This window comes from Epinephelus moara, chromosome 10 (assembly GCF_006386435.1).
Source record: "Epinephelus moara isolate mb chromosome 10, YSFRI_EMoa_1.0, whole genome shotgun sequence".
In the NCBI taxonomy this organism is placed as follows: Eukaryota; Metazoa; Chordata; class Actinopteri; order Perciformes; family Serranidae; genus Epinephelus; species Epinephelus moara.
The window spans coordinates 7,589,351-7,604,237 of record NC_065515.1 but is presented as its reverse complement, the minus strand read 5'-3'; the positions used below and the strand labels follow the sequence as shown (position 1 = coordinate 7,604,237).

Sequence of the window (14,887 nt, the reverse complement as noted above, 5' to 3'; positions counted from 1 at the left end):
TTAGCAATATTAGCTTAACCAATAACAAGACATCATAACTTATTTATTGATTATTTATATTTGGTATTATCAGTGTAAATCTTCAACATATCCTGTAACTTCAGTTTTAAACAAGTCTAAATGTTGGTTACAAAGTGCAGTATTTGTGAATTTTAGCTGGGAAGAAAGTATAAACTAGCAGAAAATGCTAGTACCAAAGTAAAGTACACTACAGTAGTTGAGTAAATGTAGTCAGTAACGTCCCTCCACCTGTGGTTACCATGGCACTGGCATCATTTAAACCGTTTTGTGTCAACTGTTGGAGACTTTGTGTGAGCCCGGGTCTCTGTGTAATTTCATTAGTGTGTTAGCTTGTAGCAGCCCCCCCCCCTTCTTCTTCGTCTCCCTGTTACGCAAAAAGCAGAGGCTGAATGTGATTTGCTGGAGTCAGCCCTCCCTCTTCAGGGGGTAACTTATTACGGGAGTTTGCAGGCGGAGTCGGTTTCCCCGAGAGATAAATTGTGTGTGGTATTATTGGAGGAGTCGGGTACGAAATTGTCCTTTCGCGTTTCCTGTGAGGGACAGTCAACAGTCTGAGCTCGAGACACCTGAAACCAAACCGCTAAATCACCGAGAGAGAGAAAGGGGGACATTACCGGGGGAGTTAACATGTCTGGAAACAAAGAGAGCGACGGCGGGTGGAAGACGTTTCTGTGGAATTCAGAGAAAAAGGAGTTTCTGGGACGAACAGGCAGCAGTTGGTGTAAGTCTTCATTTCCTTTATTTAACTTCCACGAGCGAGCTAACCGTGCGGAGACGGCGGTTACCGTGTCAAACACGCAGTGATGGAGGTTAGCTCAGAGAGGGGGAACTGTCGGTGTCCTGTTGGGATCTTTTTTTCTTCTTCTTCTCCATTTCCTGACTGTACAGACAGACAGACAGAGACAGACAGACAGCACCTGTTAGAGCTGACTGCCTTTGACATGCTGCGTCGTGACTTCGCTTTTCAATGGAGGCTGTGCGTTAGAAGTTGCTCTGTCAAAATCTGATTAAACTCAACTGTGGAGCACAAAACGGGCGTTTCTCACTGATATAGCCTCGTAGACACATTACAGGTCGAATATAGTTTAAAATAATGCTAATTATATTTAATATAAATCAATTAACTCGCTTTTTTTGGTTCCTTTTACACATTGAGTGTTAGCGCGTGAGTTTTACAAGACTCAAATTAGGCAAATTGTGGTTAATGCATTGTAATAAGAGATGATTACCGAAGGCGTAGCCCATACCGGGCCATTCATTAATAAACGTCCTTTATGAAAAGGTCATCCTGAAGGACAGTGTGTGGTGGGCCAGGACTTTTCAGTAATCCAAATGGTGAAAGTTGGGCTGGGTTGCCTCACTGCTCTTGTATTTTAGCCTCTTAAATGAGAGTAAAGAACCAACAAGAGGACATTTTATTCCTCTATATAATAAGCTGAATGGCTAATGAGTCGCTCATGTGTACAGCAGGCCCGGTTTGCTCTCACTCAAACCCAAGATTAATGGATCTAATCGTTTTACCCGTTTTCAAGACTTTAAGTCGGGGGAATGCTCGCCTTAATGCGGCCAGCACTGCTTGTTGATTTGATAGGATAACCACACGGGTCATTATACAGCGCCCATTAAGCTGGTTAAACCGTTTTAAAAATTACAAATGCCCCTTTTTTCCTGCCTCCCCAACCTGTGTGGAACACAGCCGGGTTCGGCCAGACACCGCTTGGTAACACGGTGCTGAACAGATCACGACTCACATGTCTCAAGGGCCGCCCCTCTCCATCTCACAGCCTTTGCTTTTTTTCTATGTTCCGCTGAAAGAAACGAAGCAGTGCTCGGCATGTCTGTGCCACTTTAAAGCTCTCATTCCTCACAGCTTCATCAAATAAACAGCTGATTTCCGAGAAAGAATGATAGCGAGGGGCAGAAATCACAGTAATGCTGCTGTGGTATCGTCACAGCTGCTGTGTGGCAACAATGGCGAGTTTATGGGCGAACTTACAGCAGCTACTTGTAGATGGAAAATTTCAGTTAACACGCTACTGGTGCAGTAATATCACCTCTCCTGTAGTTGCACGACTAGTATGCATCTACAACATGGTTACTGGTGGTGTTTGTCCAGAGGGGAGGTGATGTCGCACTTCAGTAAAAGCGAGCGATGTTGCTGTTAAAGCAACAGGTATGTCCTTGAAGGCAGAGAGTTGCTGCAACAGTCTCAGTGTGTCTGTGCAGCTCGCGTGAGCAATGTTCAACGCTACACGGTGATTAAAGTGAGCTGTTTCTATTTCTGCTGTTTGATATTTGGCAGATTGAGTGTCACACAGCGGCTCAGATCGTCTCCACCAGTGTTATAGTCACATTGACTTATGTAATGTCAGAGATATATGCACCTTAGCGTCGACTGGGCTTCAAGTATAAAGTGTGGAGAGATCATGCATTAAGTGTGGTGTGAAATGTGGTGACGGTTTCCTCACAGCACGCTGCAGCAGTCTGGTGGGGGGAGGTGCTCTCCATTCAAACTCTGCCTGTCACCACCAGTAGGCCAGTTTCTGAGCTATTTACGTATCTGTGCAACAGGGTTGATATGTGCCGACAAAATGGTGTTGCCTCTGTCACCCACGTGCACTCACAAAGCTCAGGTAGTTGGCGGCAACTATCACAATGCCCACATATTCTGCTTTTAGTCAACTAAGAAGTGATACTGATACTAAAATGAAAAGTCACAGAGCCAGACAGGGCTGACTGAAGCAAACAGTGGCTCTGACTTGTGACTTCACAACCCTGTTCATTTCACCTGCATCCATGTGAAAAAATATTTTGCAGAGACATTAGGTGCTGCTTTTTAATTTTAAATCCTAAAGAAATCCCTGCACATAGCTCCAATCCTAGACATCTGTTCAGCACGGGTGTCAGTGTATAGTTTCCCTCTCAACAGGTGCATATAGCGCAGCAGGCCTGCTATGGCTGCAGGCACGCTCATAAGAAAATAGCTCACCATGCCTTTACTTTGGTGGCCGGCGCTGTGACAACAAGTAGCCATGTTGAAGTGGAGATATGTCACACTTATTCAGATGTTTTACTTGTGCTTTTACGCTGATGAAGTTCTGAAGATGTCTTTAAGAGAAAAAGAGATGTTGCTCTCTTGATCACGTGTGCTGGAAACACTGCTCGTGTCCTTTCAGTGCGTTTTGAATGCCAAAATTCTCAGTATCAGAGTAGCACACGGCACGACGAGGGCAGGCACAGCGAGCCAACTGAATCTCCTGCAGACTTCTCAGTTAACGTGGCCTGTAGCAGGAGATAAGGCCGCGGAGCTGAACCTGTTATCAACCCACCAAACTGGTTTCGCTGTGGCTGATTTGGACATGAAACTGGCAGTGGGGAGACGTTTTTTGGGAAGGTGCCACAATAACAGCAAACACATGAGGAATCTGGGAGCGCTGATGGTTGTCTGTCGGTTTTCAGGAACCCAAAATCAGGAGCCAGGAGATGGCTGTTGCTGTTTGACAGTGATAGAAAAACAATCTAGCAGCTAAAAAGACTTGTGTTATGTAGATAGCCAAAAGAAAAATAAAGTTTTGGTAGAGTTTTTCCATGGATTTCAAGGCCCTTTGTTCTTAACAGTTACATTCCTTTAACAGAAATATTTGTATGGAGAATTTTAAGATCTTTCCATCAATTCAAAATATATTTGTTGTTCTATTAAATATCAATTACTCCCTTAGGTGCATGGGAAATCAAATAAACCAGTAAAAACTGGATTGTAAAGTTATTTTAGGTCAGTTTTTAGGGTGTGCAGTAGGACCAGACCATAAACTGTAAATTTTAAGGTTTCATTTGAGATCACAGAAGACAAACATGTTGTGTTTGGAGATTCACTGGTCTTTGAGATCACCACAGAAACATTTTTTACACCAGTTATGACCACAGTGTTACATCTCAGAGTCATGGTATAGAGGATTGTACAGAAACTTAATTACAGACAGAAAACACACCGTCTACTGAGAGCACACACAGTTAACTGTTGTTTTATGTCTTCCCTACTGAAACCGACTGAAAGTAGGCAAACAAGAAAGTTTTCTGTCTACAACGACGACATGAATAAACACAGAGGAAGAAAAAGTGGAGCCTTTTTTTCAGTTAGGCGAGGACAGTGTTTTCATGTCGAACCTGTTGTAAGTGACGACACGGTGGGGGGAAGGGTCTGCGTGAGAAGTGGCTTGTGACTCATTCTGTTGAACTGGGACCGTGGCCCTCCTGCTGTTGCATAATTGGAGTAAATTTTAAATCAGGTGAAAAAGGAAAATCCTACATGGAGTCACTATTGATGTAAAATGGCTTCCATAATGAGAAGAGAGGTGTGGAGGCTCTAGCAAAGGCAGCTTACAAGGTTTTTCTTGTCGCCTGAAGGGTTTGTCCAAAGTGTGCGAGCTGTTTAAAGATTTGAGACACAAACGAAGTTGAGAGAATAAAAGCTTTGCTCATGACTAGAACTGACTAGAGCTGCAACAGAAACCTAATTTGCGACTATTTTGATTTTTGAATATCCATTTTAATCACTTAATTAAATTAAAAAGCCAAACTTCTGCTGGTTTCATGCTTCTTAAGTGTGACAATTTAATGCTTTTCTTTGTCATACATGATAATAAATTAAATAGCTTAGGATTTTTGGACTGTTTTTATATTTTACTGTTTTACTGTTTATTTATATGTCGCTCTGGGCAATTACCAACATTTTTCACTATTTTCAGACATTTTTTTGACAAAATGATTAATTGTTTAATCAAGGTTGCAGCCCGAGAATTGACCTTACTTTGCTTTTAATTAAAAAATCTTCGTTTTTTTATGTTTACTGGTCATTGAATTAAAACTTGTTTCCGCACTGTAACACTCGAAAAAACGTTAATCATTTTTAGGTCTGCTTTCCCCCAAAATTGATTAATGGTTTGGTCTATGAAATGTCAAAAAATGTAAACAAAAAGCTCATCCTGATTTTCCACTTCAAGGTCTTTAAATGTCTTGTTTTGTCTCGCCAACAATCCAGAGATATTTAGTTTGCAATGATATTAAACAAACAGTACATCTTCACTAAAATCAGAGAATGTTTGGTATTTTTCCTTCATGAATGACTGAAAACATAAATTAAACAGTTAATCTGCGGTGTGTTGCACTTCTAATCCTTTTACACTATTAATGAAATGTTTGTTTTTACCCCTACAGTTAAAATCTTCCTCTTCTACGTGATATTCTATGGATGCTTGGCTGGAATTTTCATTGGGACCATTCAGGCGTTGCTGCTCACGTTAAGCGCCTACAAACCAACCTACCAGGACAGAGTCGCTCCCCCAGGTAAATTCACCATTCACATTTTTACTTTTTAAGTGTCCTGCTGCAGTGATGGATGTTTTTGTTCAAGCTCAAGAAAGAGTTGTTTTGGGCTGTATCAGAAATGTTTTTGGCTGTGTGAAGTCTCTGTGATGCTGCAGCTGTCTGTGGTTCATGTAGTAAAAAATGACTGTTGGGGTGTGCCTTGCAGCTACTCAATCAGTTGTCTTTCTGACCTTAGATAGGTTCAGCCATTTTGTCCTTCACTCCTCTCAGCCAGTCAATGTTCCCCCCCTCAGGCAACAGGGGAACTATTGTCGCTTACACCCATTGTGACTGAAATGATTCATGTGTGCTACGACTGTGTCACAGCCGACATGTTTACATAGACATGTGTGACCAGAGTTTGTAGCTCACTCTCTGTATAATAATGGGTTGGTTTTGTCACAGCTTAGAAGCCTTTAAGCTTGTTTTGCTGCAGAAAAATTCTAATCTGTAATCTTGTGAGAACATCAAACGCTGTTACAGTTACACTACGAGTGTTTTGAAATATCCTGAGAGCTTGGAGACGGTGTAGATTTTAGGTGCCCAGCCTTGTCTTGTTGTGCCAGTACTTGTTTGCACAGCACATGCTCTAGCCTTGGCGGTATTTTTAGCAGTCATTGTAAATGACTGGCTTCATGCACGCGGGTTAGTTTGCCTGCCGTTTTGTCTGTCAGCCGTCCACTGCTGTCGACAATCAAAGAGTAGCCTGGAAGAGACAGAAGTGTGGCGCGCTTTGAGCTGAAGTGAGTTTCCAGTAGTGGCATGATAAAGGAAGCAGGGAGTAGTTAGATTATTTTTTTTTTCAGAGCTCAAGCCCGCCTCTCACTCTGGGGCTAAAAGTTTCCATTGTGAGAGAGACACACGTGAGAGTGGATGGGTGGGGGCAGGGTGTTGGTGAACTTTCACAAGCCTCTACTGAAATTCAAATGACTAAACTTCCCTGTCTCTGCAGCTCAAATAACTCTAATTTCCCTCATAACTGTGGCAACAAATAAAGATTGGAGACTGAGAAAAAGCACATTACATGTCATGTTTGCTTTCACTGCTCTTACCCATCTCATTCTCTTCATGCCACGCCTCACCCGGGCCTTGTGCACAAGGTCTGTGGAAAATTACAGCTATAAAGAGCTGACAGAGACCATCTGAGGAAATCCCCAAGACCCTACATTGTGTGTTGTCCTAAGATAATAGACCCGAGGCTCTCTCCAGATTCTACAAAGAATAGGTCACATGACATACAGCTTATGTTGGGGAAAAAAAACAACAAATAGTTTTTATTGTTTTTCTCAAGTTGTTGTTTTTAACTCTCCTAGACTCAATCTTTTCCCACTTACTTTGTTTCTTATCAAAAACTGTTTTGTGTTTTTCAGGTCTATCACACACCCCACGCTCAGAAAAATCCGAAATTTCCTTCACCTTGACCTCGCCGAAAACATACAAGAAGTACATCGATGCCCTAGACACTTTCCTTGCGAATTACAATGATACGCTTCAGGAGAGTGAGCAGAAATTCGAGGACTGTGGAAGCAAGTATAATCCAATCACACAGGGACTGTTATACTCTCTGGCTGATCCCTGATTAGCATGTAACAATCAAGATTTGTCACTCATATTTATGTCTTTAGATCAGTTAACAATACATTCTCATAACAAACATCTTAATAACACTTCTTAAATGTACCGTTTGCAGCTGCTCCTTCAACATACAAGGACCGCGGCAGTCTGGAGACCGACTCAGAGGAGAGGAAAGCCTGCCGTTTCAGGAGGGCTTGGCTCGGTAGCTGCTCAGGGACTCCCGACACAAGTTATGGCTTCAAGGATGGAAAGCCGTGCATCATCGTCAAGCTCAACAGGATTGTCAACTTCAAACCAAAGGTAGGTTTACAGCACACTTAGAACATTATAGGTTTTATTTTTTACAGGTGCATTCACACTGATCAAGGGTTAAGAATAAGTTTTAAAGGGGAGCTATTATGCTCATTGTCGGGTTCATACCTGCATTTTGGGTTTTTGGAACATGTTTACATGCTTTAATGTTAGAAAAACACTATTTTTCCTCATACTGTCTGTACTGGAACACCTGTATTCCCCCTCAGCCTCAAACACTCCGCGTTTCTTTAAGCCCCCCTCTCAAAAAAGCCCTGTCTGCTCTGATTGGTAAGGATTTCAGGGTATAGCGGCACCTTTGAACGTGAATGATCACCAATAAGAGCTCCGGAACCAAAATCTTCACAAGCGGATATTTTCCAGCAGGAATATGACGTGAAATCGGAGAAAAATTTACACGATCAACGTTAGCATGTAGCAGTGTAGGCTAAACACTTAGCAGTAGCACGCCTGGAGCAGATAACCATAAAAAGAAATCCGTCACCAGCTGACGTCAGCTTGTCTCAAAAGTAGAAAAGACAGTTTTCAGAATGGTCTAAAGCCTGAGGTTTTTGCTCACAGATTATTTTTAAGTCATTATTTGAAACTTTGGCCAAGTTTGATACGAACATCCATCGTAACATTTTATGACAGAAAATAAGGAAAAGCATAATAGGTCCCCTTTAAACCAGTAATGTTTAAATGTGTCAGAAAAAAATATATGAGAGCAGATTCTTAAAGACTGACGAAACGGGTTTAACCTAATTTAACTACTATGAAACGTCACCCACCAAGGACTTAAACTTGGCAGCCCACGTGACACACAGTGTAAAGCAGCTGTGAAAATCGTGAAACTTAAAGCAGCACAAAAACAGTTCTTGGAAGGTAAATCAGCCGCATTCAGTAGCAGTAAATCAGGAAGTTTGGTTTTTAAAAAAAGCATGCAGAACATACTGTATGTTTGCCTATCTTACATACTTTATCTTCAGTACTGATTGACTAACTTTACAAGACATTTTCATGCATCCAGCTGCAGGCCACAAGTTGGATGTGATGGATTTTTTTGTTCTGACGTCACTTGAATGCAGCGAAGATGTGCTCCATGTCTTTGATGTGTAATATGTGTAAAATTCCCCATCATAGTCAGTTAACTGCTGCATATGTGAACAAAGCTGTGTACACTTCAGTGTCTCCAGAGGGACGCATGAGTCAGCGTCTGTTGGGGCTGAAAACTACAAGTTTCAAAATGATGTGAAGTTAAAAGAAGTGACGTTTCTAGATTTTTGTAGCCCGCTCCTACAGCCACATTAGCCGATGCAAGCACAACACATGACTGAACTGTGGGCTGGTAGAGTTGTGGGTAATGTAGGCGGCTGAACTAAAAAACAGTTTTTATCTTTTTAAACTGTCCATCATGATTGAAACACAGTTACAGACAGAGCTACATTAGTGGAATACTCCACAAGTTACAAATTGTAACTCACTACACAAAAGTAACATGCTGTTTTACACATTTGCAACCTTGCCGTGGTCTTGGAGGCAACTTACTTAAATACTAAATAAACTCGCAACACACCAAGTTGCATGCAAGTTGCACCATTTACAACCATCACCCTGGTTCTGCTGCCGACCACAATAAAACCTTACAAACGACACACCAGGATGTTCATGAACATGTCTCTCTTATTTCAGGCTCCTTCTAACAATGAGTCCCTCCCAGACGCTCTGCAGAGCAGACTTCAGCCCAACGTGATCCCCATTCACTGCAAAAATAAGGTATGTTTGATTTGACAGCATTTGGCCATGATGTATAAGTACATACAGTATGTATTGATGCCGTAAGAAAGGTTCGAATCAAAGTCAACCTTGCTGTTTGCAGAGAGTCGAGGACGAAGGCAAGATCGGAGAGATCAAGTACTTTGGCATGGGCGAAGGCTTTCCTCTCCAGTACTACCCGTACTACGGCAAAGCGCTGCACCCCCAGTACCTGCAGCCTCTGGTGGCCATTCAGTTTACCAACCTCACCATAGGCCAGGATATCCGCATCGAGTGCAAAGCATATGGCGCAAACATCGCCTACAGCGAGAAAGACCGCTATCAAGGACGCTTTGATGTTAAGTTCCAAATCGAGTCGTGACCTCAGCCATGACGAGCACTCTCATTTTGAAACAACTAAAATGTAGAGAATAAAAGAGTTCAGATAAAACACCACTAGTCTTTGAACATTCATAATATACAGGACCTACACTTAATCTGTGTGCTTTACACTAGCTTTTCTGTGTGTTTGTCGAGGGTTAGAATGTAAAATACAAGAGTAGCAATAGCAAATATTTATTCTACTGTACATGAAAATATTCCTTGAGCCATGGGATGTGTTCATCTATTACTGTAAAACCGCAATTCCACTACTGACGTGTAGCGAGCTGTGTTTCTGTCCCCAAAGTATTTCATCCTAATGTGGTTTCTATATATTTTTGGAGTGTCCAGTGCTGTAGTCGAGTCCTGTTGTAATCTCTTCTGTCTTATGTCAGCTTTAGTGGTCCAAGGTGTGTGCGTGTACGCTCGTGTCCGTGTGCAGGTGTGTTACTCAATGTGAGAGCGTGGGGTGTGTGTCAATGTGCTCTGACTAACTGAAATACTAGCATGGTACTCTGAACCTTTACGGCCCATGTTTGAGTAAATGACTGCGCTCCATGGAATCCTTTTGTTCTTTTTTGGCATGTTTCTTCATCCAAGTTCAAGTTGACTGCGGAAGGATATGTTTGTACACCTTTTCTTTGTTGTTCACCTTAGCTGTAGGATATGGTTTGATGACATTTCTGTTTGATACTCTTACATCTGTTCATTCTTAACTCATAGTGTAGAGCTTTGTGGGTCCAGCCTAGAAGACTGTCACCTCCATGGAAACAGTGGCAACTCAGTGCTTGAAATCTGTTTTGCTGGAGACATCACATGACGTGATGCAACTTACTATTGAATGTTTTAGCCATTTTCATGGTGGAAGAATTTTATATTTATGCAGTTGTACATTTTTTTCAAAGTGTAATGTATGAATCCAATACCAAAGTCGCTGGTCAAAAAGTTAGAGAATATCAGAGGCAATGCAGTATCCCGTGTAATAAGATGTTTAGTCGGTGTGAAAATACTTAATTCAATGTTGAAGATCAAAACACTTGTCAGGAGTCTGCTCTTGTCACTTTATTTAATCTGCATAAGGCTGAAACAATAAAACAGAAAAATGAGACAACTGTGAAGTCTGTGAATATGTAGTGAAATGTTTTCTTGTTGCGCTCATCCGTCCAAAATCTTGAAGAAATATTGCACCTGTAAAAGGAAGAGAAAATAAATTACAGTACCGATTGAATTTAAACAAAGAGTCAGTTCGAAACAGAAACAGATTTTTCTCCTAACCTGTAGTGCTATTTATTGGTGTGAGTTGATGAGTGTTGGAGAAATCGGCTGTAGAGATGTCTGCCTTCTCCCAGTATAACAGAACGAGATGACACTCGGCACCAAAAAATACATCTGAAAAACTCAACATCAGTGTCTCTTTCCAGAAGTCATGACCTAGCTACTCAAGATAATCCACAGACATTGTCATGAGCAGTTTCAAGTAGGAACTATTTTCTTTCTACCAAACTACACCTGCCAAACGTATCATTGCACAGAGGGCAGTGTGCATCTACTGCTAGCTCACCTAGCACCACCGAGCTAGCTACTGTTACAGTTCATCCAAGGAGGACGCCATTAATGCACGAGGCTCTTGTCCACAAGACCTCAGGAGGTGCGCCTGGCTTTAAAGCCAATATTTGTTTGGCCAAACAGTGGACTTACAACTTCTGAGTCGTCATGTGATGCCACTAGGCCCAAAAAGGCTGTTTCCTATAGACTTAACATGTTGAAAGAGACATCTGTAAATCAGCTGATACATAATTTTTTAGCGTTGCAACCCCTGTGAAATGACTTGTATCACTATTAAGTTCAGACCCATTCAGTCCACAAACATTTGGAAAGTCTAGAAAAGTCACAAGATTGGATCATTTTATTTCCTCTCAAGTTAGCCGAGGGCTAAACCAGAAGTTAGCCGCTCAGCCACCAATGATGATGAAGCAGCGCATATCATCCAGGTGATTTTACATGCAGCAGTTTGTGGCTTCAGGTCCCACTGAGCAACTTTCATTGGAATGAACGGGGTCCCGCGTCGAATGCTACATCCAGGTGTTTTTAACACATCCATACCCATCCATGAGTAGATGCACGTTTCCTTCTGTGTCGTGATTTGGTTGCTGGAATCAGTTTGTTACAAAGAAAATAGTTCCGACATGAAACTGCTCACAAGGTCTTTGGATTATCTTAAATATCAAGGTCATGATTTCTGGTAAGAGACTTTGCTGACATTGCTGAAACATTGCCAACACTTGACAACTCGCACCAAAACAATCTGATTAATAAAAGCTCTAGAGGAAGAGGAAAAATACTTAGTTTTGATTTTGGGGCTACCTGTCCCTTTAACATCAAAGTATGAGCCAGTCTTTTCTCTGTGATATCAGAATGATGACACTGTAAACGTTGAGAGTAAATTCTCTGTACAAGCCCTTTCTTGGCCACTGTGTCCCGGTCTTGGGAAAATGGCAGCTCAGTCAGTCACAGGCTAATGTTTAACAAGGAGGCATTTGTCCGGGCAACAGATCAGGAGTGAACAATGACGCTCGATGGGTCAGACCCACTCCCTACAAAACAATGGTTTTGTTTCAAATTCCTCTGCCATTCTTGTTCTCCTCAAAACGCAGTGTGAGCTGAGGTTGCCCCGGCCCACAGAGCAGAGTCATGAGACACGGCTTCTCACAGAGTCGGGGGTTTTGTTCTTGGCCAAACGCAAGGTAGTTATTTATGCATGGACTCAAAGACAATGAGGAAACCTATTTGCAGGATCAGAGAAACTACAGATGGAATCACGTGGGTGTACTCCACAGCACATGGAGCGTACAATGTGTGTGTGTGTGTGTGTGTGTGTGTCAGTGACATAGCACCCACCTCCAGAACACCGTCTTCAGGGAGGTCTGTACAGTGGACGGCGTTTTTCACTTTGTCTTTACCGTAAAGAGCACGCAGCGTGTTTGGACGAAGATGCCGTGAAATTTCCTGTTGGATGAAAACATCTCGATCGTGACTCCTTCAACTCATAAACACAGACAAATCATCTTATTAATATTCAACTCTTGACTAGAGCTGCAACTAATGATTGTATGTGTTATCAGTTAATTTGCCCATTATTTTCCCAATTAATCAATTATTTAATTACTTAAATGAAAGAAAATAATTAAATCATGCCGTGTGTAATTTCCCATAGCCAAAGGTTACATCTTTAAAAAGTATGTTTTATTAAACTATTCAGTTTATCACTATGTATGACAAAGACAAGCAGCAAATTCTTTCATTCAAAATTAAAAGCACATATTTTTCCTGTTACCTGCAGTGCTGTTTGTCAGTCTAGATTAATTTGGTGTGAGTTGCTGAGTGTTGGAGATGTCAGCTGTAGAGATGTCTGCCTTCTTTCCAGTTTAATGGGACTAGTTGGCGCTGGAGCAACTAGCAACGCCGACACCAGAGGAATCTAGACTCATAAACAGCACTACAGATGAGATGGAAAATGTGTACTTTTGACTTTGGGGTGAACTGTCCCTTTAAAAAGCATGAAATCAGCAAATGTTTGACTTTTTTTTTTGCTTTAAAAAAAGACTATAATTTGATGATCAAAATAGTTGCCAATTAACTGACTAATTGTTGCAGCTCTACCCGGCACCACAAACATGGAACTAACACCAGTGATGTAAAAGGTTTGAAATATAAAAACAAGTCCTGTGTGAAAGACAGAGTGGAGTTTTGAAACTGAACATCCTGTACTGTTGCATGTTACCGAGACACAGTGATTACTCAGCAACTAAACATGTGATCCAGCAGAGGAAGTGACCAAACACTCACACTCAGCAACCTTTTTACACACTCAATAGTAATAAAGGGACAGATTACTACTATTTGCTTTTTACATTTCAGAATTTAAATGTTAACCAGAAGCAAAATCTCAGTCTCTTGATATATATACCGCAGCAGGTATTGATACTTTTGGCTCACTACATGATTTATGTTTAAACGACATATTCCAGTTTCCATACTCCTCGCTATAAAAGGCAACAAATTAAATATAACATTCTTACCTTAAAATATTCTCTCATTACTGTACATAGCAAATATATTAAGGAGACACTTAGTTCCCCTTTTCACTGCTCACAAATGCATTTTTTTTGTCCAGGCAGTAGTTTCATCTTGTGTGTCTGCTCTTTTTCTTTCAACATCAGACACTCCCAAGGTCAAAGCCGGGCTACTCCTGGTGCCTCCAGGAAATGCAACCCTCCCACAGGGTCCACCATCAGGGGAGGGACAATGTCTAAATAATTAATTCCCCAAGACGACTATTAACTCTTAGGGGATGCAAACAGTATATGACATACATGTTTGATGTTTGAGCAGTAGGGTCAACATCAAAGCATATATACTTCAATCTGATCAAAGTCAGCCACTGTTACTTAACGTCTCTCTTCTTATCAGAGAATCAACAATATAACAAAGTTTGTTTCGTCTCATAAATAATCTTACCGTGTCTTACGGCAGGGAAACATTCCCTATGACAAGTTTTTTATCCTCCTGTGGTTTATGAGAGCGCACACAAAAGGCAGGAACAAGTTTCAAGGTCATGAATCAACTTAAACAAAAGTCTCCCGGTTCTAATGATCGGTTGTACGACACAGCATTGAATTGACTACGTAAGAAATAAAATCTGCTGCGGGGTTCAAGGATCATGGGAAATGTGGATCACCTGGGAACTACGGGCCAGCTGAGTTCTTTTTTTAGCTATTGGTTTTTAAAGTTACACATTTGTTTATGATGATTAATGTGTTTTTCCAACAGGGCAATAAAAGAGTCAGACAAAAGTTCCATCATGCAACATACAACATACAAAGGATCTATAAGCCTAAGTCTAAATACTGCATGTTACTGGGTTTTTTTTGGTTCCCAGCCTTAAGCCAGGTGGTAACATGAAAAAAAAAGAAGCAGCAGCCAAATTTCAAGCATGCCAACAAACACAACAGTGTCAATGAGGTGATGATCTTTGGCCAAATGGCAGTCATGTCAATCAATTTGATCTCATTAGATCAGAGTAAAGTCCTTCTGGGGTCAAACCTCTCTTCTCGTGATATAAAGTAACACTGTAAAAGCTTCACAGCTCAAATTGCAAAAGAACGAAGGGACATGGACGTTTCAAATGGTAGTTTCCATTTATACATTCAGCCACTGTGGAGATGTCAACGTCTGAAGGCGAGGGAAAACTCTTTCATCTTAGTTTCCCTTGGGATTAATACAGTGTTTATCTATCTAATTTAAGCACATGTGTTTAAAGGAGCATAACATCAGTATGCTGTAAGCTGTAAGCGGGTGATTTCCGTCCGTCCCTAGGGACAGGTCGCGGGGTCTCACCAACGCTTTCCAGTTCCTCCTGGGGGATCCCGAGGCATTCCCAGGCCAGATGAGATACATAATCCCTCCAGCCTGTTCTGGCTCTGCCCCAGGGTTTGCTACC

The 14,887-nt window shown here is 41.5% G+C and overlaps 2 protein-coding genes across 2 annotated transcripts in view; one reads left to right on the top strand and one right to left on the bottom strand.

Annotated features, from left to right (window-relative positions):
• Positions 1–490: 490 nt before the first annotated feature.
• On the top strand, positions 491–10,498 carry atp1b1a (ATPase Na+/K+ transporting subunit beta 1a). The gene is made up of 6 exons (XM_050054591.1): positions 491–742; positions 5,236–5,364; positions 6,756–6,911; positions 7,076–7,260; positions 8,944–9,027; positions 9,131–10,498. The coding sequence occupies exons 1-6, from the start codon at positions 649–651 to the stop codon at positions 9,386–9,388; spliced, it is 906 nt and encodes a 301-aa protein (XP_049910548.1). The 5' UTR covers positions 491–648; the 3' UTR covers positions 9,389–10,498.
• nme7 (NME/NM23 family member 7) overlaps positions 9,978–14,887 on the bottom strand; it is a 34,203-nt gene continuing 29,293 nt past the window's right edge. Inside the window, exons 11-12 of the mRNA XM_050054589.1 lie at positions 12,286–12,393; positions 9,978–10,575 (exon numbers count right to left, since the gene is read on the bottom strand). Of these exons, the coding sequence (XP_049910546.1) occupies positions 10,543–10,575; positions 12,286–12,393 (141 nt within the window). The 3' untranslated portion in view covers positions 9,978–10,542. The remainder of the gene's footprint in view (positions 10,576–12,285; positions 12,394–14,887) is intronic.